The sequence below is a fragment of the Terrapene carolina genome, unplaced genomic scaffold, assembly GCF_002925995.2.
Source record: "Terrapene carolina triunguis isolate 2854851 unplaced genomic scaffold, T_m_triunguis-2.0 Scaffold35022, whole genome shotgun sequence".
Taxonomy (NCBI): domain Eukaryota; kingdom Metazoa; phylum Chordata; order Testudines; family Emydidae; genus Terrapene; species Terrapene triunguis.
Window position 1 is genome coordinate 9128230 of NW_020699373.1, and position 23272 is coordinate 9151501.

Genomic DNA, 23272 nt, shown 5'->3' on the forward strand with positions numbered 1-23272 from the left:
GACTCGACCAATTCAAATAAAAAACAGGAGAAAAGGATGGAAATGGCAGTAATAATAATCATGCTGCAATCCTTTATAGTAAGTTCAGAAGCAATGCTGCAACATTTTGAACTGACGACAGCTCTGAGTGAGCACTTTCCAGCAGCCTGCTTTCTGGAATCAATCTGGAGCTCCAACATTCCCCACCCTGGCCAAGCTCGAAAGATATAGGGTAGAACCACGGTGAGGCTTTACAAACCAACACATGGGAATGGCTAGACAAAGAAAAGGGAGATGCATCAATTACTTATTTCTCTGTAAGGCAAATCCTGTAGTCTTTACATAGCCAAAATTCCCACTGAAGTCAAAGGGTTTGCAGGAGTCGGCCCTCATAAATCATCACTTTCACCATCAGCAAGCAACGGAAAAACATACTTGCTGGTTTGCGTTTCCTTTGCTTTTCCTTCACTCATGGACACAGATCCAATGCTCTCAACCTGAGTTTTTCTTTGCTTGCCCTTCTGTAGGCTTTTGCACCCCCTTTAACATACGCTTTTGAATAACATGTAGGTCCCATTTATTTAACCGGAAATTGGATCGTGTATGTCTGAAAGATCTTTAAATGCTGATAGTCTGGGTCTGAGGGTCACTCACCTTCCACATCCATTGTGACAGGTTTCGAATAGGCTGCGCCCAGGCTGTTCTTGGCTACACAGCGATAATGTCCTGCATCTTCTCTTTGAACATTATGGATCCTTAGACTCCCTGATTCCAGAACAGCAATCCGAGCATTTTCCTGCCAGAGATGGGAAGGTGGGAGTTGGGAAATGGAAAAATGAATATACTTTAACTTGTTGCGTCAAACAATTAGAAACTTTTATTTACAAACGTGGAACCTCCTACAGGATTTGTTAAGTGAATTCCAAAATACCTTTTAACGGTGCTAGAAGTAAATGTTCACCTTTGAACAAGACTTATTTGTACAGTCCTATGAATTAAGGAATTTAGAGCTGGAGCCTCCAGTGCAATATGTTCCGTTCGTACTGTTCAAGCCATTCACGCACCCAATTTTTTTACAAATAAGTGAATAATAACTTCAAAAGCCTTGTGAATGAATATCTGCAAAGCAGATCAGTATGTTTTATTCACAATTAGATTCACAAACTCTTTTTGGGCTATATTAGTTCAGATCTACTATTAATTAAAAAACGAGAGAGAGAAATTCAGAAAAAAAAATTCTATACCAGTAGAATTACCCCTAAACAAAAATCTTGTTTTGACATTTTCTACATGACCTCTGTGTCTCTTTAAATGCTTCTCTGATAGAATTTACAAATACTTGGACTGATTATGTCATCATATTTTTAGCATGCAAGTGATATTTTAATTTCATTCTCTACTCACCTTTAGAACAGTTTCTCCCTTGATCCAAGAGACAGAAGGTTTGGGATTCCCCATTGTAGTGCAAGGAAGAACAGCCTTTAATCCTTCTATTATTTTTACATTTACAGGAAGACGAGTTATTTTAGGTTCTAAAACAAAAAAAGGCCAAAATTAAATCTGAACAGCAGACAAGAGACACGGTTCAGATACATTCAATACTATTCTTTGGGTATGTCTACACTACGAGAGTAGTTCGATTTTAGTTAAATCGAATATGTGCAATCGATATTAGAAAGTCGAACGTGTGTGTCTACACTAAGGACAGTAATTCGACTTTGTCAGTCCACACTACCAGGGAAAGCGTCGACATTGGAAGCAGTGCACTGTGGGCAGCTATCCCACAGTTCCCGCAGTCCCCGCTGCCCAGTGGAATTCTGGGTCGAGCCCCCAATGGCTTCTGGGTAAAAAATTGTGGCGAGGGTGCTTTTGGGTAACTGTCGTCATCCGTCAGTCACTACCGCCCTGCCTCCCTCCCTGAAAGCGCCGGCGGGAAATCAGTTCGCGCACTTTTTGATCAGTGACAGCGCGGACGCCACAGCACTGCGATCATGGATCCCGCTGCGACCATCGCTGCAGTTGTGGCCGTTCTCAACGCCTCGCACCTTATCATACACCTTTCCCAGAGGCAGATGCAGAGAAATCAGGCGAGGAGGCTACGGCAGCGGAGTGAGGGCCTGAAGTCGGAGAGTAGCACAGAGCTGTCAGAAACCACGACACCCAGCGCCGAGGACATCACGTTTGCAATGGGGCATGTGGATTTTGTTGAACGGCGATTCTGGGCCCGGGAAACAAGCACGGACTGGTGGGACCGCATAGTGCTTCAGGTCTGGGATGAATCCCAGTGGCTGCGAAACTTTCGCATGCGGAAGGGGACTTTCCTCGAACTTTGTGAGTTGCTGTCCCCTGCCCTGAAGCGCAAGGACACCCGCATGCGAGCAGCCCTGACTGTCCAGAAGCGAGTGGCCATAGCCCTCTGGAAGCTTGCAACGCCGGACAGCTACCGGTCAGTCGCGAACCACTTTGGCGTGGGCAAATCTACCGTGGGGGTTGTTGTCATGCAAGTAGCCAAGGCAATCGTCAAGGTACTGCTGTCAAAGGTAGTGACCCTGGGAAACGCGCAGGCCATCATAGATGGCTTCGCTGCGATGGGATTCCCAAACTGCGGTGGGGCTATAGATGGGACTCACATCCCTATCCTGGGACCGGGCCACCAGGCCAGCCAGTACATCAATAGAAAGGGGTACTTTTCAATGGTGCTGCAAGCACTGGTGGACCATCGGGGACGGTTTACAAACATCTACGTCGGATGGCCGGGCAAGGTTCATGACGCTCGCGTGTTCAGGAACTCTGGTCTGTTTAGACGGCTGCAGGAAGGTATTTACTTCCCGGACCACAAGATAACTGTTGGGGATGTGGAGATGCCTACAGTGATCCTCGGGGACCCAGCCTACCCGCTAATGCCCTGGCTCATGAAGCCCTATACTGGCGCCCTGGACACAGAAAAAGAACTGTTCAACTACCGGCTGAGCAAGTGCAGAATGGTAGTGGAGTGTGCTTTTGGCCGTCTCAAGGGGAGATGGAGAAGCTTACTCACTCGCTGTGATCTCAGCGAAACCAATATCCCCATCGTTATTGCAGCTTGCTGTGTGCTCCACAATCTGTGTGAGAGCAAGGGGGAGACCTTTATGGCGGGGTGGGAGGTTGAGGCAAATAGCCTGGCTGCTGATTACGCCCAGCCAGACAGCCGGGCGATTAGAAGAGCCCAGCGGGACGCGCTGTGCATCCGGGAGGCTTTGAAAGCCAGTTTCAAGGCTGAGCAGGGTACCCATTGACTTTTAAGTTTGTGGACACAGAAGCTGAACTTGCCCCCGTTTCTTTACCCAGTTGCCGTCGACTATCCTCTCCAATTACATACCCCCTTCACCCCCTTCCCAAAAAATAAAATCTGTTCTGTTTTGTTCATGGACACCGTTGTCTTTATTACTGTTTTCACGGGAATGTTTTAAACCTGGGACGCAGACTGTGGCGGGGAGCGGGTTTAGGGTTGTGATGCAAATGATGCTTCTAAACTCCAGGAATGACAGGCTCCGCGATGGTGGACTGGTTGTTTCAACGGAGCCTGCCAGCCCTCCTGGCCGGGACTGCGTGTATGTGTCGGCTATGTGACTGTCTTGCAGGGGGAGGAGGGTTACAGATCCCCTGCTGCGCGGCTCTGTGATCCAGGGTAAGGACCGCTGCATAAGATCTGTAACTGCCCTCCCCCGCCACCAAGTCACAGAGCAACACCACCGCCCCCACCACACAGAACATGAAAACCACCTCCCAGACTGACCAGGATAACTAGTCACTGCACTGTATATGTGCCCTGCTGCTGCACCTGCCCCCTGCTAAAGGTGACTGTCCTGTCCAATGACCAAGGCCCTTCCCCCCCCTCCAGACAGACTCCCCTCCAAAAGAAGAGGATGGAAACAGAAATGAACAGAAACGTATTCTTTATTAACAACCGCACATGGAACGGGGGGGTGAAACTTGGACGGGGTCTTGTGTGAGGCGGGTAGGAAAGGACTTTTCAAATTTTGGGGAATGAGAGCCTTCTAGTGGTAGAGCAGTCCGCAGGGGTGGAGTGAAATTTTTCCCGGCCCCTTCCACCCCTCCGTGTTTGGACTTTGGGTGAGGGGGGTATGGGACTTGGTGGCGGGGCAGGGCAGTTACAGAGAGACTGCAGCGGGGCTCTCTCCTCCTGCCTCCGGTCCTGCAGAACATCCACAAGGCGGCGGAGCGTGTCCGTTTGCTCCCTCATTAGTCCAAGCAGCGTTTGAGTAGCCTGCCTGTCCTCCTGTCGCCACCTCTCCTCCCGTTCAATGTTTGCCCGGTGCATTTGGGACAAGTTCTCCCTCCACTGTGTCTGCTGGGCTGCCTGTGCTCGGGAGCATTCCATTAGTTCAGCAAACATGTCTTCCCGTGTCCTCTTCTTCCTCCTCCTAATGTGCGCTAGCCTCTGGGCAGATGTGGCTGTGGGAATTGGAAAAAGGGAGTGAATTCCTGAGACAGAGCAATGTATCTGTGAACAGAGAACATAGTCTTTCTCTGTGAACAAGACCATGCAGAGCACCTATCACACGCGCACTGAGGACAAGGTCGAATTTTCGGCCCTCGCCTACAGTGCCTGCGGTCTTGCTGTGGCGAGCTGAGGAGCAGGGCAGGACACCGGACTTTGTCTAGATGGCAAACATGGTAAGCCGTAGACTTGTGGCCGCTTAAAACTTTAAGAGTGGCACTGGCCTCCTTTCACATAGAAAGCAATGCGAGTCTCTGCTGGCAGCAATCCTGCAAGCATGAACTCTGGCCCTGTCCCAGCCCCTCGCGGCTGTAAACCGCGTGGCTGTAAACCGGCGGTTGCAGTTCTGTAAAGGGACGGGCAAGCAGTCCCAATACTAACTTTCCCCTACCTAATTCACAGCAGGGAGTCATGCCTGACATCACCCTCCTGAAGGTCTCCGAGAGCCAGAAGGAGAAGATGCTCCGGGACAGCCTGCAGAAACCGGGGCCATTTGCTGCACTGCTGTGCAAGGCCATGATCCCGGAGTACCTGCTGGCGTTGTGGCAGGGAAACGTGTCCTACCACGGGGGGCCTAATAAGCTGTCCCTGCCCAGGAACCTGCTGATGAGGCTTGAAAAACACCTGCAGGAGGTGTATGAGGAGTTCTCCCCGGAGGATGTCGCCTCGATCCCCGGTTACATTGACCAGTTCTTGGCTTAGGTGCCCTTGGAGGGACAAATGACTGCAGGGTTTTGGGCACTATAATCATGAAGCGGACATTGTGAGATTTTTTTTAAATGGTTCGGACTATATATTGAGGCGCCCAAAGACGGAGTAATCATGATACACTTTGCACTGATTCCCCTTTTGTTTGACTTTCCTGTTTACATGTTTTTAAGCACTTTACCCACTGTTAATATTTTCAATCTTCCTGTTTTGTTGCAAATAAATGTTTACATGTTTTAAAGCACTTTAGCTACTGTTAATATTTTAAATATGCCAGTTATGTTGTAAATAAATGTTTGGATATTTAAAACACTTACTGCTTGATCCTTCCCCTGAATCTGTGTCTGGGGTAACGGCTGGGGAGGGTTGGTAGGGGATCTCTGTCAGGGTGATGAAGAGCTCCTGGCTGTCGGGCAAATCAGCGTTGTAAGCGCTGTCTACTGCCTCGTCCTCCTCATCTCCTTCCTCCTCTTCCCCGTCCGCTGAGGAACCGGCCGCGGACAATATCCCATCCTCAGAGTCCACGGTCAGGGGTGGGGTAGTGGTGGCGGCCGCACCTAGGATGGAATGCAGTGCCTCGTAGAAACGGGATGTGTGAGGCTGGGATCCGGAGCGTCCGTTTGCCTCTTTGGTCTTCTGGTAGCCTTGTCTCAGCTCCTTGATTTTCACGCGGCACTGCGTTGCATCCCGGCTGTAGCCTCTCTCTGCCATGGCTTTAGAGATCTTCTCATAGATCTTTGCATTCCGTCTTTTGGAGCGCAGCTCGGAAAGCACGGACTCATCTCCCCACACAGCGATGAGATCCAAGACTTCCCGATCCGTCCATGCTGGGGCCCTCTTTCTATTGGATTGCACGGCCATCTCTGCTGGAGAGCTCTGCATCGTTGCCACTGCTGCCACTGCTGCTGAGCTCGCCACGGTGTCCAAACAGAAACTGCGCTTCAAACTGCCCAGACAGGAAAAGGAATTCAAATTTTCCCGGGGTGTGGCTGGTCAGAGCATCCGAGCTCGGACTGCTGTCCAGAGCGTCAACAGAGTGGTGCACTGTGGGATAGCTCCCGGAGCTATTACCGTCGATTTCCATCCACACCTAGCCTAATTCGATATGGCCATTTCGAATTTAGCGCTACTCCTCTCGTTGTGGAGGATTACAGAAATCGATTTAAGGAGGGCTCTATGTCGAACTAAATGGCTTCGTGGTGTGGACGGGTGCAGGGTTAATTCGATATAACGGCGCTAAATTCGACATAAAAGCCTAGTGTAGACCAGGCCTTTATAATCAAAAATCCCCTGTCTGCATCTCTGTACAAATAGTCTGTATTGCTGTCACCAAGGCCCAGGCCTCAAAGGTATTTAGGTGCTTAAAGTCTTGGAAGATCTGGGCCTAAATGACAGAAGAACCAAGAGAGTTCTTGATAAGCCATGTTATTCCATTGAAAGAAATAATTATAAACTATATCTACACCCTAAAATGTTAAATTCAGGTAAATGACACCAAATCATTTTCAGTAAGAGTGAAATTTGACACTGATCTGAATTAGTCGGATCTTGGGCAGAGATCCAGATAACAATCTCTCCCATGCTCAAGAATATTTGTCTTCAGGGTTTTTGCTTTGTCCATTGTAAAGAGAGCATTTACTGTGAAAGTTTGGATCTAGATTCAGACTTCCTCAGTGAGTCCAAATGCAGTTTTAGATCCGGTCCATCTGTAATCCAAGAAGAAGGGTGTGTGACAGGAGCATTAACATTGGGATAATCTGAGCAGGCCCACCGATGGGGGGGGGGGCAAAAGGGGCAATTGCCCACCCTCACTCCGCGCTGATCCCGGAAGCAGCCGGAATGGCCCTATAGCCCCTGGAGTGGGCAGGGGGTCTCCGTTGCGCTGCCCCCGCCCTGAGCGCCGACTCCGCTGCTCACATTGGCCAGGAACTGCGGCTAATGGGAGCTGCGGGGGCGGTGCCTGTGGACAGCAGCGTGTGGAGACCCCCTGGGCCCCCTGCCTAGGAGCCGCTGTCAGAGGGGTGTACCGGTCACTTTCGGGAGTCACCTGAGGTAAGCACCCTGACCCCCTCCCACACCCAAACTCCCTCCCAGATCCTACACCCTGCACCCCCTCCCATACCCAAACTCCCTCCCAGAGCCCAACCCCTCACCCCCCCACACACCAAAACTCCCTCCCAGAGCCCGCACCCCCTCCTGCACCCAAACTCCCTCCCTGGTTTGCATCTAACCAACATATTTTTTTCAAAAATAAAAGATAGTGACTTTGACTGAAACTCCTTTGGGCAATATTCGATACATATTTCAAGGCCTCCAAACCTTGTTTGGTCGGTTTGGCTGTATTCTGCTTAGAAAAGTCACCAAATTCATCTAACTTGGGGACTGGAATAGTTCCTGGTGGTGGACATGACTAACTGTAGCAAGACTCTATGATCTCACAGCAAACACTGCCTCATGCATACAGACTCTTCCTTCCAATCTCTTTTCTCCTCTAAGCTGCCGGTTTCCCACCCCAACTCTCAAATAGACTCTTCCTCTCTACTTCCCCTTTACACTAGCTGAAGATTTGGTCCATGACTTTTTTAATCTGATATTGTCCCTTCAGACTAGAACATTGCAGGCACAATCTTTCCATGAGTACACTATATTTCAGGTATTTACTGTAATAAGCTGCTTCAGGTTTTTTTGTCAATGGGATGTGGCAAAATGTGAATTCACATGCCAGTATGAAGGGAAATGATAAACAAGGCCCAGCCTATTGATTAACACAAAAGTTGCTGAAATGGGGGCAGCTGCTTGGATTTCTTTGAAGTCAGTTTTTAAAAAAATCTAACCTGCCGCCGCGGGGGCTGGGGAATGGTGGGTTACGCCATTCAGTGTGGAATAGGGGCACTCCTGTCCCCATCTGTAGTGGGTGGAAGGACTGTCATCACATGGCTGTTGTGTTGGGGAGATGCACCAAAGTGGTAGGGGCATCATTCCCTCCACTGGGGATGGATCTTAAGACTAATAGTCCTCTGCAAGTTCCTAGATGAAAATGTGAAAATGTCAGCCGGGGGGAACAGCCTTTTTGATCTGTGAAACAGTAGAACAGTCTTCCATGGTTGTCAGTCAGGAAAGATAAACCTACCCTACCTCACGGTTCTGAGAGTCACGGGGAACATAGCATGGAAATTTCCTTTGGTGCATGAAGCTTGAGCAGCTAATTGTTTTTCTCTCACATTTTCTGTCCAGGTACTCTAAGGATTTCTTTTATTTTCTGTCAAGAAATAGCTGGGGAACTCATTAGGGATTGGATGGTCAGAACAAAGAACATGGTCAACTCATATGCACAAGCAAACACCCAAACGTGGTCACTTGTATGCAAGAAACACTGACTACATTTGCCAGATGTAGAAGCCCCATGCAAAACCAGAGGTGTGCGTACAGATATGCAAAAATTGAAAGGGCATCATGTGTAAATTGTCTGCCTTGTGCAAAGAAAAGTTTGTTTGTTTTTCAAATAGCAGCAGAATGGAGGCTTAAGCGTCTGCTAGATTCATTCAAAAGGAGAGATCAGCTTTTACCATCCACTCAGTTTAATTGCTTTGAAAGGGTTCCTCCCACTTACTCATTTTCACCTGTAAAGCCCCACAGCTTCTTGCAGGCACTCCAACTCCATTGTCAGCTGAGCAGCAGTATACTCCATCATCGCTGTCCTCTACGCTGCGAATGGTCAGAAGCTGCCCATTTTCTTGTATGCTGTATCGTGTATCAAACAGCCTGCAGGGTACAGTGACATGCTGGTAAGAGCACAAGGTGTACAGTATAAATCTGAACTCATTCTAAGGGTAGGTCTTCACTACAGAGGGGGGTCGATTTAAGATACGCAAATTCAGCTACGCGAATAGCGTAGCTGAATTCGACGTATCGGAGCCGACTTACCCCGCTGTGAGGACGGCGGCAAAATCGACCTCTGCGGCTCCCCGTCGACGGCGCTTACTCCTACCTCCGCTGGTGGAGTAAGAGCGTCGATTCGGGGATCGATTGTCGCGTCCCGACGAGACGCGATAATTCGATCCCCGAGAGATCGATTTCTACCCGCCGATTCAGGCGGGTAGTGTAGACCTAGCCTAAGTCATCAAACCCACTTCAAGTTTAGCTTTGTCTCGTGGGTCCTAAAATGGTGAAACTTCTAAATGTAATGATACCAATTTAGTGGCAGTTCTGAACACTCTTCTGTCTAATCTGTGGTATTTATATAACATCAATCACTGTGAAATATAGGTGTTGAGTATCTAGGACTATTATCCTGAAAAGGGATATACAAGCACAGAACCTTGCATCCACCTGAATCTCCAGTAGTCTTCACCAAACGGAGACATATTTTGTGCAGTTGAGGTGCATTTGACTTCGATGAGGATTTGTCTGTATAAGACCTACACCTGGTTGAAAATTTTTCATCACACCTTTTTTGGACAAACAATGTCTTTTCAAATAAATGGACATTTTTGTGAAAAGATGTTTGTTTTTTATCAAAAATGTTCAGGTTTTGAGCAAGAAAAAGCCAAGCAACCAAACTGTTTCTGGCATCCAAAACAGTTTTTATTTTGTTTTGAACCAGAAAAAAAAAATTATGATAATTTTTCATGAGAAATTTTTTTTACCATCCATCTCTAATAAGGACTACAATACCTGAATGTGGTTATAACTTAAATGACAGCAGGATCTGGCCCACCGACCTAAGAGAAGGAAAGAAAATTCCTAAGGCCACCACAAAGCTGTGAAGATTTCCATGTTTTGGAAGGACAAAGTGGCCTGCTAGATTAAGTATTGTGTAGCAATGAAAAATTCCTAGGGGAGAGGAAGGGGCTGTTTTGTGGTTTTCCTTGCAAAACTGGAAAATATAACAAACTTTGCAGTTATTTTCATGGTGCAAGATTTCTCTGGCTTGCATCCAATATCCCATATCCATCAGTTTGAGTTTTACATCTTTCTGTGACCTTTTACAACTGCGTTAATGAAAATAGCATTTTGCTTCTGACAAATGTTACTGAAATGAGGAGTTCTTCTGCCAAGCAGGTCCAAACCCCCAAAGCCTGATTTGCCCTGTTTTCTTTTAGTGGTAAAACATTTTGCATCATGTCTAAATTCACCATTTATGATTCTATAGGCTCAGCTTTCCAAAGTGAAGTTAGATACTTCTAAACCAGGGATGGGCAAACTACGGCCCGTGGGCCGGATCCAGCCCCTCAGGGTTTTGGATCTGGCCTGCAGGATTCCCTGCACCCCTCCTGCACCCCAACCCCTGCCCTGAGCCCCCTCGTACACCCCGCATCCCTCCTGCACCCCAACCCCCTGCCCTAAGCCCCCTGCCGCACCCCGCAACCCTCCTGCCCCGATCCCTTGCCCTGAGCCCCTTCCTGCACACCGCACCCCCTCCCACATCCCAACCTCCTGCCCCGGCCCTGCATACAATTTCCCCACCCAGATGTGGCCCTCGGCCCAAAAAGTTTGCCCACCCCTGCTCTAAACCCACCTTTATGCATAAGGAGCCCTATCTGCTCTCAATTGCACCTGTGTAAATCCAGACTAACTCTGTTGAAGTGAATGAAGCCCAGGAGTGAACTTTGGACCCCACTGAAGGCAGTGGGAGCTTTACTATAGATTTCAAAGGGATCAAGATTTGATCCTCAGTTTGTAGCTGTGTAAGAGCCTGATCTTACTGATGTCACTGTAAGCTTTGCCATTTATTTCAATAGGTTCAGGATAAGAATCTAAATGGGAGCAAAATATAAACCAAGATTACCAGTAGCATGCAGGAGACACAATTGGGATGGTTGTCACTGCATATATAATATAATATAATTATAATTAATTAATTAGGGCTGTCAAGCAACTAAAAAAATTAAACACTATTAGTCGTGCGATTTAAAAAATTAATAGTGATTAATCGCACTGTTAAACAATAATAGAATACCATTTATTTAGATATTTTTGGATGTTTTCTACCTTTTCAAATATATTGATTTCAGTTACAACACAGAATACAAAGTGTACAGTGCTCACTTTATATTTATTTTTATTACAAATATTTGCACTGTAAAAAACAAAAGAAATAGAATATTTCAATTCACCTAATACAAGCACTGTAGTGCAATCTCTTTATCATGAAAGTTGAACTTACAAATGTAGAATTATGTACAAAAAATAACTGCATTCAAAATAAAACAATGTAAAACTTTAGAACCTACAAGTCCACTCTGTCCTACTTCAGCCAATCGCTCAGACAAACAAGTTTGGTTACAATTTGCAGGAGATAATGCTGCCCACGTCTTGTTTACAATGTCACTTGAAAGTGAGAACAGGCATTCGCATGGCACTGTTGTAGCCGGCGTCAGAAGATATTTACGTGCCAGATGTGCTAAAGATTCATATGTCACTTTATGCTTCAACCACCATTCCAAAATATATGCGTCCGTGCTGATGATGGGTTCTGCTCGATAATGAGCCAAAGCAGAGCGGACCAACGCATATTCATTTTCATCATCTGAGTCAGATGCCACCAGCAGAAGGTTGATTTTCTTTTTTGGTGGTTCATGTTTTGCAGTTTCCGCATCAGAGTGTTGCTCTTTTAAGACATCCGAAAGACACCTTGTCCCTCTCAGATTTTGGAAGGCACTTCAGATTCTTAAACCTTGAGTCGAGTGCTGTAGCTATCTTTAGTAATCTCACATTGGTACTTTACTTGTGTTTTATCAAATCTGCAGTGAAAGTGTTCTTAAAACGAACATGTGTTGGGTCATCATCTGAGACTGCTATAACATGAAATATATGCAGAATTTGCTTAAAACTGAACAGGAGACATACAATCCTCCCCCAAGGAGTTCAGTCACAAATTTAATTAACGCATCAACATAGAAGCATGTCCTCTGGAATGGTGGCTGAAGCACGAAGGGGCAAATGAATGTTTAGCACATCTGGCACGTAAATACCTTGCAACGCCGGCTACAAAAGTGCCATGCGAACGCCTGTTCTCACTTTCAGGTGACATTGTAAATAAGCAGTCAGCAGTATCTCCCATAAATGTAAACAAATTTGTTTGTCTTAGCAATTGACTGAGCAAGAAGTAGGACTGAGTGGACTTGTAGGCTCTAAAGTTTTACATTGTTTTGTTTTCGAGTGCAGTTATGTAACAAAAAAATCTACATTTGTAAGTTACACTTCCACGATAAAGAGATGGCACTACAGTACTTGTATGAGGTGAATTGAAAAATACTCTTTCTTTTGTTTATCATTTTTACAGTGCAAATATTTGTAATAAAAACAATAATATAAAGTGAGCACTGTACACTTTGTAGTCTGTGTTGTAATAGAAATAAATATATTTGAAAATGTAGAAAAACATCCAAAAATATTTAATAAATGTCAATTGGTGTTCTATTGTTTAACAGTGCGATTAATCGCGATTAATTTTTAATTACAGTTAATTTTTTTGAGTTAATCATGTGAGTTAACTGCAATTAATCAACAGCCCTAAATATAATATAATATATATTATATGAATAAATAATATATGAATAATTTATTTTTGATAATTTTTCCTTTTACTGCATTCCTTATCGCTGTCACAGAACAATGGTACATCACAGATTTTTTTACTTATTTTTATTAATCACTCACACAGTGCCATTAGTTCACATGATGCAGTACACGTGCTGTATTGAGCAAGTAATCAAAACCTTATCGCGAGGGCTTAAAATCAGTGGGCACAAGCTGCCCCCGTATGGGATGGTACAGTACAAAGCAGAAAAAGAACAGAGTCTGATGCAGTCAATACAGATGCATTGTAGAATAGGTGTGTGATTTAGTGTATATGTTTTGGAGACTGTGCCAGCCATAGTGGAAGATGTTGTTAGACTAAAGCAGTATTTTTCAAGGATAGCAATTTCAATACTAAGCTTTGCAGTATGATCTGTATGCTGGCCAGACACATGTCATGAGTAGCTACACTTCAGTGGGTTTACTGAGAATTAGACATGTTACCAGAACTGCCCTGGCAGCGTTATAAAACTATCTTGGCTGTCTGAGTACTAGGAAAGCTTCCACACTGCTGCTTAGGTTGGACAATGAAGCAGGAGGTGAGCAAATGGAAAGTTTTTATGCTCAGCTGTTCTGTGTAACCACAATTTAAATAAACCCATCTAGCACACGCTGACATGTCATAACTGCCAATACATGGTCTCAGGATGTCGATTAGTTGCCTTTCCTAGTTCTCCCTAGGAAAATGTAGGAGTTTACGAAGTAGGGTGAAACCCTAAATGGTGCTCAGGAAGGATGGTTTTATGGCTAAAGCACGGGAATAAGAGTCAAGAGATCTGGTTCTGTATGCCAGTTACTGACTTCCTATGTGACTTTAGCAGGGCCGGCTCTAGGTTTTTTGCCGCCCGAAGCAAAAAAATTTTTGGCTGCCCCCCACCCCAACCCTGGGCTCTCCACCCCCCCACCAGTGCCCTCCCCCACCCGCACTCCCTGCCGCCCCAGCCCTGGGCTCCCCCCCCAAACGTGACCACCTCGTTCACCACAGCAATCCCCGTTTACACTTGCCGTGGGGATCAAACCGTTTCTATTTTTATTTCACTTTAGTATAAATCTCGCCCCCACCCGTCCCCCGCAACCCCATCTTTAGTGCTCTAAATGCACATGGAAGGCATAGGGACTTACCCCCTCTCCTCCTTCACCCTCCTCCGTGAGTACATCACACCCAGCTTCTCTGCCAGTGTAGAGCCCCCAAGCACCCCCACACCCGCTCCTCTGCCTGACCCCTCTTTACTAGATCCCCATCCCTTTCCAGGTACAAGGTTTGAGGGTTATCAGGAGGGTTGCGGGAGAAGAGGTGCAGGGGCAGGGGGAGGTGTGGGAGGAGAGGGCTGGGGGAGGGCACAAGGGGAGAGGTGCGGGTGAAGGGAGAGTACAAGGGGAAGGGGTGGAGTGATGGGGGGAGGTACAAGTGAAGAGGCTGCGAGCGGGATGGGGGGTGCAAGGGCTGAGAGCTGACAGCTGCTTCCCCAGCCCCGTGCAGGCAGAGCCGAGAGGATGGACACTGACCCCCAGGTGCCCAAGCCGCGGGATTCCCCCGGCGGGGCAGTATCCCCCGCTGCCCCGCTCGGAGCCGGGCTCTCCCTGCCCCTGGCGCTGTGGGGGCCCGGGGCAAGCAGCGCAGGGCTGAGGCGGGGGAGGTGCACGGTGGGCTGGGTCCGGGGGCAGCTCCTTGGCAGCTCGGGCTGCCCAGCCACTCGCCCTATCAGCGCACGAGCCGGGATCCGTGCCCCCTGCCCAGCCCGGTGGCGCCCTGCACAGCCCACTCAGGCGGGAAAACGCCGCGCCGCCCTGGGGAGACTCAGAGCAGCAGCGGTGGCGGCAGCAGGACCCCTCTTCCCTCCTCGCATCCCGGGCCCCGCTTCCCTCCCTCCTCACATCCCGGGCCCCGCTTCCCTCCCTCCCCGGCTCCTCACACACTCCGGGAGCCCCTCTCACCGCCGCAGCCCGGTCTCGGCTCCAGGGGAAGATGCTCTGGCTCTCCAGCGGCAGGGCTCTGGCCAGGGCCGGCTCCCGGCTTTTTGCCACCCCAAGCAAAAAAAAAAAAAGAGGGCCAGAATGCCGCCCCTTGGAAAGTGCCGCCCCAAGCACATGCTTGGAGTGCTGGTGCCCAGAGCCGGCCCTGGACTTTAGCCTCTGATAATTAAGGCAATGTCTTTCGAAAACGTAACCTTACCAGCTCAGTGCTTCACCTTCCTTACGTATAGAAAGGAAATAATGCCACTTCCTTACCTCACGGGGTTCTTGTGAGACTTAATTCAGTGCAGTTTGTAAAGCACATCCTGATTCTTGGAGTGAAAGTGCTCTAGAAGCCCGGGGCATAGCTCTCCGCTGCTTTGCACCTTGTATCAGCATTTACACATGAGCAAGGGGAGCGGGAAAATATACAAAATCAGAATGGGAGCACTCTGCACTCACACAGGTGTAAACAACCACACGGGGTGCAAAGCAGTGGATTCCTGTTATTCAGGATTCCAACCTATGACCTAGTCTGTGGAGTTTTCTGTTGGAAATGATACCCCAAGTAATGTTGAAGTTGATACTGCAGGTCCTAAAGCAAACATTTGTGGCTTTACACTGTGCTTTACAAATGTATTAGCTACCTTGAGTTAATCGGCCAGCAGCTAACTAAAGGTAGAAAACTCTACTATATATGTCATACATTCGGTGAACCTAGAAAACAAGGAATACATAAGGAGCTGCATGCAATCTAATCTCATCAGTCCTTATTCTGGCATTGTTCCCGTTGAATTCAATTGTTTACATATTGTTTTGTTTTGAAGTTATCTGTGTCTCTAGTGTCCTTGAGCCCTGGCAAGGGAAGAAGTTTTCAAAAATAAAATAATTAATATTTATTGCCTGTACCAATTAGACTCTGTGACATTTGATTTTTTTTAAATCCATTGATTTGGTTCTTTTCCATTTAGCAAATATTTCTCCCTCCATGTGTTTGGAATCTAGTTGAAATAGTTTCAGTTTATATAATGCCCTGTCTTCATGCCAAAACTTTGTATCCACAAGCACCGACCATGAATGTCAGGACTGCTCTGGGGAAAGCTATTTTGTTTCTGCTGCAGAAACACCATGAGAAGAACAAAGCAACCGATGTGCTTGGTCCCACAAAAATAGGCTTTTAGAGGTTTTTTGGCAGTGGTGTAAAACAGGCATGCTCTGTCTAATGGGGAGCTAATATTTAATATCAAAGTGATACACCTTTTGGGAAGGTGATTTGGGTTATTGGAGAAGGAGATAGTGTACCACTTAGTGGGCTTGAAATGGGTCTGCTTTTCTGCATACTCTCAGAGAAGGCATGTGGACCTGTAAGGATTGGGGGTGATGTGACCCCAGTCCTGATGTATAAATGGCATCCCCCAGGCTGTTTCTCCCTTCAATGCTAGTTTTATTGATGGAGAAGGAACTAGAAGACAGGTGGTTTGATCTGGAGATTCCATCCATGAGGGTTTAGGCCCTTGTTCTGCAAGCTGCTTGGCACAGAGTTTGGGGGCTTTAGTACAGTTCTTGCAGGATTGAGATTTGGGCTAAAGAGGACAGTTCTCCTACAGTCACTGAAGCATGAATTCTAAAATCTTTTGTGTGGATATACATACGAAGTTTTAAACAAATTGATGGGGCTTTTATTTAATATTCTAAAATGGTCGCAGTAGTAGTCAAATCTGCCTGCAGTAATGACCTGTCTGGAGTCTCATGAGTGTTTCTCAGAAGTCATCCTCAAGCAGACCCTGAGTAATGTACAAATCACACAATTAAAACAGGTCTCACTTGTTATACACAGATTCTTTTTAAACAAAATGAATTTTCCCATCGCTGAAAGAGAAGCAAGGGAGCATCAAGAATGTGAAACAGAGAATGTAAAGGAATTTGCCTGATCCAAGGTTAAAAGTGGATGAACTATTTTTTACCTTTGCAAGAGATTGTCTGCAAAATGTAACCGTAGCAACAACAGTAATATTCCCTACCCTCCTGAAATGAACAGTTTCCAAAGCACAGCACAGCAGTACTTCTTTAGATGATGCTTTGGCAGGTAGTGAATAATGTGTGACAGTGTACAATACAAAGAAACCTTGTTTTAATCTATTGCTGTGTTCACAAGGCAAGAATAATAATACTTTGCTATTACAGGACATTTTCCATGCAAGGTTCACAAAGTACTTTGCAAAATGCAAATGAATAAAGTCTTGCAACACTCACTTTCATCAGAGAAGTGTCATCCCTGTTCTGTAAATGGGTTTGATTCTAGATTAATCTGCATCCCCTTGAGCTGTTGTAGTATTTCATACTTACCTGATGGGAATGTTGTTACGTGTCCAGGTAATCTCTGGCTCGGGGTAGGAGTCCACTACACACATGAATTTAGCAACCTCTTCTACTAATGCGTCCACGGTTTCCAGAGGAGTGTTGATAAGGGGAGCTACAGAAAGAAGGGGAGAAAACATGCGATTTCAATCCTGGGTTTCTTCTGAGCAATGACTGCTAATTCATCAAACCGCCTGTTGACTTCACAGGCACAAACCAATGGGACAGTGCTGTGAAGGGCCAATGTAAGTGGGGTCACCTCCCGACCCCTTCCCTGGAATTCAGTAATTCTCCGACACGGAACTAGGCCACTCCGGCCAGTGGGGTTGGCAATTCTCTGCACCCCCAGCACTCACAAGTCTGCACACTCTTCCAATACACACTGGACCTCCTGCACTAGCACAGTTGAACTGAGGTTCCCATAGGCATTTATTTCCTAGTTTCTTTGTCATGTTTTTTTCTTAAACTCTCTAAGGGATAGACAGTGAAGTTACCCCAAATCTGGTGTGATTCAGAGAGTCACGGTTTAGTCCCTGCTTCCCCCTCCATGCCCGCTCAGCAGCAGTGGTTGGCATGTTGGGGAGCGGGGTCAGATCCTAGGCTTTGCCCACTACCTGCCTACACAAGGGGACCTAGTCGCTCCAGCAGCAACTGCTCATCTTTGCATGGACCAGCAATGCTGGATCTATCCGTGGGAATAAGAGGGCTCCTTGACACCCCGTGTGAGTGTGATGCGCCACTGATGCCAAAAAATGTGAGCTTCAGGAATCCTTGTCATTAATGCAGACTGTTTCAGTTCTACTGTATTTCTTTATTTTTTAAAAAATGTGTAATACTATTACTGGCATAGGTTAGGGATAATTTATAAATGCCTGTAGCGGGGTGGTTACCCTGCTCCTGCCCGGAGAGGTTAAAAACAGCCTGGGAGAGGGCTGTGGCATGCAGCTCCAAGGCTGACTGGGGAGGCAGCCTCAGCTGGGGCCACGCCCCAATCAGGGCCCAGCTGGCCCTTATAAGAGGGCAGTGGGCCAGGAGCAGTCAGTCTCTCCCTGCCTGTAGAGAGGGAAGGGCCTGGTTGCTTAGGAGCTCACAGGGTACCTAGAGTGGAGCAGGGCTGGGGGAAGGCCAGAGGAGCTGGGGAGCTCTGGCCTGGAAAGCCCCCAGGCTGCAGGCCTTGTTAAAGGCCCAGGAGGGTACTGGGGTTGCAGAGGGCAGCCCAGGGGTAGGCCAAGGCAGCAGATCCAAACCCCTCCTTGCCAATGATGAGTGGCCTTTACAGACTGCAGTCTGCCCCCGTGAACAGGGGCTAGATGGTGACTGGCAGTAGCCACTGAGGCGAGGTGGGGATAGGGGGTTGGGGGTTCCCCTGAGTGGGGGTTGCTGCAGTGGGCAGAACCCCTGGGTAAAGGGCACCGGGGTCTGGGAGGGACACGGAGGCCAGCAGCAAGCGGGACACTGGCTTGCAGAGGGTGCTCTGGAGCTGGAAAAAGAGCTAATTCCCAGGAAACCAGCAGGAAGCGCCGCAGGAGTAAGTCTCGCCCCGTTACAATGCCCGTGAGGTACGGCAATACCACAGCCTGACTGACACACAACCTCGTGTTTCTTTTTCCTTAATAAGCTAGTGCCCAGTGTGATGCAGATAATAAATAACTATACCTTACATTTATTATCGGGCACTCATCATCAACTGAAACGCTGCTTTATCTTTGGAAAGGTATTTTCCAAGCCCCGTGGTAAAAGCTGAAGCATAGTCGGTAGAGATCAAAAGGCACCTCTCATAATTATTTTCCCTCCCCATGGTGATCCCAGCAACCAAAGATACACAACCGGTAACTCTTAATGTATGACTGGTAGAGACACACATCCAGTACTTGGTACACTGGATTTCATTGACAGCTGTGCATACATTTGAACTAGCCGTCTGCTTCTCTGTGAAATACTGCAGTGAACATGAAGAAGCAACAAAAGAAATCCCAGTGACCTTTAAACAGTACAAAGAAAATTATCTTGCCCGTACATAAATTACTAAATAGACATACTGTGTTTACTGCAGAGATGTCTGGTACATTTTGATGTCTCTTGGTGGAAAAAAATCTTGTCTGCATCCTCTCTAGCCAATACAATCAATCTTAAATTTTCCTGAGCACTAAAATGCACCAAAAACATATGGCAATGTGAGGCACTCCAGTATAAATGAGACAGACTATTTAGATGGTATAGTACAGAATTTGTGCCCGATTCTTTTCTCACTTATCTGGGTGTAACTTAGGCCTCCATTGGCGTTATGGAGTCCAACTGGAGTAAAATTGAGGCGAATCAGGCCCTTCATGCTAACTATACCTTTCAAGTTCACGTTATTGTACAGTATTTTTGAAAATTGCTACCAAAACATGTTTATGCTAATAAAATTTCTTTTCAATACGACTGCAAACTGCTCATAGTGATCAGTAATTACAGTTATGTGAAAAACAAATCATAATTCTGCAGCTAAAAGAAACAAGATAGTTGCATCAGGTTATCACTGCTTTAAAGGATGCAGGGTGTTTGTTTATTACTGTGTAAGAAGTTTCTTCCTCATTGTTCGCAAGTGTTACAGCTGGGGTAAAATCCTGGCCCCATTGAGGTCAATGGGAGTTTTATCACTGACTTCAGTGAAGCCAGGATTTCACTCCAGGTCCTATTGAAAAAGACGTCAAGAAAATAATTGTATTGAAATGTTAGAAAACATACACCCAGAGGCACTTTTTGAAGTCCTTTACTATTGCTAGTACGTTTTCTGCCCTAAATCTGTTCATTTTAAAGAGGACTTAATTATTTGTGAATCATATTTTTATGGCTGGGTTCTATTATGGGATGGATTGGTTGCAATGGCTTTCTTGTGTGTGATATTTTAAATAATATCGGCATGCCTAGAACTGTGGAAAGGTGCATTTTGATCTCAAGCTACTTTAATTAATGAATTAGCTAAAATGCATTCTGTATACTGATTGTATTCATGAGATAAATGTAGCTATGTTGAGGGAGAATGCAGTAACAGCTGATATACTGGATGTATTACTGATAGTACTTTGCTCATCAGGCAAAACAAGATCCCCTAAGAGTTAGGTAGTAAACAGATAGAATGGACACAATTAAAGAGTTTTATTTTACCTTTTTACTGGTAGATAAGTTACCATTGGCACTAGCACTATTCTGCTTTATGGGCCTAATACAGCTCCCATTCAAATTAATGGCATAACTCTCAGGGCAAGATTAACCACTATATGTATAGGGAATGGCCTCCAAACAACTAATATTTTACCTATCAGAAAAACAGTTAAAAGAAAACTTGTTAACAGTGCCCTCTGTTGCTTTCTAAGCCTTTATAACAATAATGTTAATAACTGGGGATATCCTGAACTTACCTTCCAATCTTTTTATTTTCCCATATTAAAATTTAATATTGGGATAATAGAGAAGATTGAGAAAGTATTATTTTACTAGGATGAGAGAAAAGGAGGACACAGGTCCAAGCAGTACTTGGTGTGTTTGTGTGACACAGTAATTTGTGGGCTGTGCCACCATTTTGTTTCTGTCCAGGGAGAGATCCCCAAAATGGCAGTGACCGATGCTTATTTAGAGATTGACATCAAAAAACTCCTGGTGTCGATGAGAACCAGTGCTTTCCCAGCTAGAAAATCACATCAAATCAAATGGTGTCCATATTGCCAATGTTTAAATTAATTGAGAAAAATGCACATGCCTAGGTTTGAGAAACCGGCCAAGACTTTTGCATGCTGCAGCACACAGGTCAGTCAGGACTATGCCTCTGACATTTTTAGATATCATTATAACTTTAAATAGCATCATAAGACATATAACTTCTCCATCCTTAAGGCCATTCAGGTGCCATTTTCCTGGGCATCAACTGTAAGTTTAGGAAGTAGTAAAAGGATTCACGGTCAATATTAAAAGTTTCTAGTGTTCATTACTTACAGTGAGAAGATAGTGGACCCTGTTCTAAGTTCAGTCCATCAGTGAGTACTGGGTTGTTTTTTATTTTGAAATTAATCTTTTTTAAGTGAACAAATGAAACAGACAAATAACATTTACCCCCATTCCAGCATTGTAGACTCTTGGAAATAGTGAAACTTCTGTAACTATGACCTGCTCTTGTGTGCATTTCTGACCATTGCTGGTCCAGCTTTGCTGCAAAACCTATCAAAGATATTATTTTGTGGTCTTTTCAGCACACTTGGTTGCATTCACATGTTCAGACTCGCTCATGAAACACGCCAATTGACATGAACATGACGTTTAGCTTTCTTAAAAAGAAAATCCAGTGCAAATGTTTCATGAAAGGGCAGCTGTCTCTTCATTGCATGATGGTATCAGAAAAATCATTTCTGTCTCGTTTTGTTTTCTTGTTTCCACAGTCTTGCTACTATCTACCATGCTCTTCCCAAGCCTTATCTAGTGTTGCTGCCTTAATACAAAACCTTGGGGCCAATTTCCATGTCAACAAATTTGGAAAGCAAACAAAACAGTCTGATCACTGGTTATAGGTATTCATCTTGACTTGGGCAGAGTTATTGGCATAATAGGTGACTAGCAGCTTCCTCTTGGGTTAAATGTCTTTTTCCAGAGACAGTGTAGTTTATGGTATATTTTGATCCGGTCCAAATAATCAATATGAAAAAATAAAAATGTTACATTCGCCTAGCTGACAGTTGGGTTCCCTTATGGTTAATCTTCAGTTCCCATTTCAATAAAGTTGCATTTGCATCTCTCAGAATTTTCTGAACCGATTTTTAGAATCTCATATTGGCTACTTATTGTGGTGTGTGTGTGTGTGTGTGTGTGTGTAGGCATTTTATATATACACATGTATATGCATTATATATACAAATATGATTTATACATCTACATACATAGACGCACCAGAATATCATAAATCTTTTGATCCTAACACATAGTATACCCATCAGCAGTTAAGTCTTAGTAGCTTCCTTTGACATGACAAACACCCATCCTATGCAAACTGGACCCAAAGAACATCCTTGACCTTTACAGTGACACTAAGTGCTATCTGTAAATAAACACCCTTCAGCTTTAGGTAGAAATGCAGGATCATTTCATCATTATCCTCTAAAGACAATAAAGAAATGACCAGACTAGTGAAACTGAAAGCAGTGCATTTATACAGTTTTCAGTAATGACTCCAGGGTCCCGACTTACAAGCCTCGCCTGTCCTTATAAAAACTCCTTAACCAGTCACAAAAGCTAAGAGAAGATGAAGGCTGTTTAAACAAACCTTTTGGAAGTTTTTCAGCTAAACTGAAGGCCGCCAGGGTGAAGATATGTACGAGTGGAATGTTCATTAAGTCTTTCATGGTTAATCCAGAATCATACAACGCTCCTTTAGGCAAAGTGCACGGAGTTCCCTGCCGGTTTCATTTTAAACCATGGTTTGTTACAAAGTGCCTCAGTTAATGACCGTCTCTGCTGCGGAGTGTATGGGATCTAACTATAATCAGGAATTCTCAGACGTGGCTGCAGTGATGGACAGGGCCAGCTGGTGTGCGTCCACTTAGGTCAGTACGAAAATGTGGGGCTCATGAAACAAGAGAAAGCAAATCCCTTTAGAATTCCTTTTGAGCAAAGAGAGTGGAATACAATGGCTGAATGCCTTTCCAAAACAATAACCTGACCCAGTACAGCACAAATTGCCAGGCCTTTACCCCAGCCCAAGGTAAATACACTAGTAATACATATGTTTGTCATTGACACTGGATTTTCTTTCAATTTGGTCCTCTTTCTTTTTCTCAGTCTCTCTCTCTCTCTCTCTTTTGTCATAATCCCTGGTGAGTAGCTGAAATATACCACCTGTTCTACTTCAGAGAGCACTTTTCTTTTGCTTAGTATGTACATCTGCTAGAGCACGAGATGTTTGAACCTGTGAACTGAAAGCTGGTCTTGTTTATCAAGGAGACTGTCAGTTCTCCAGATTGGTTGCTGCAAACTGAGAAAGCAGTGTCATATCCTGCAAATAGACTCTTGAACCCATACAAGCTTTGGGAAAGTGAAAGATTAATAGCTATCAGGGGAAGCTGCTCAATTTGTGCTCTGGAGGACCAAGTGTATTTCATTATAATCTCAGCAACAGCATGGTCAATTCAGGCAACAGTTGATGTATTCATTTTATGAAATATA

General features: G+C 45.5%; 1 protein-coding gene across 1 annotated transcript in view; it reads right to left on the reverse strand.

Annotated features, from left to right (window-relative positions):
* LOC113405294 (muscle, skeletal receptor tyrosine protein kinase-like) overlaps window positions 1–22516 on the reverse strand; it is an 85787-nt gene extending 63271 nt beyond the window's left edge. The window contains 6 exon segments of the mRNA XM_026646350.1: window positions 634–775; window positions 1384–1511; window positions 8799–8950; window positions 17069–17195; window positions 22374–22488; window positions 22490–22516. Of these exon segments, the coding sequence (XP_026502135.1) occupies window positions 634–775; window positions 1384–1511; window positions 8799–8950; window positions 17069–17195; window positions 22374–22488; window positions 22490–22516 (691 nt within the window).
* Window positions 22517–23272: the final 756 nt, after the last annotated feature.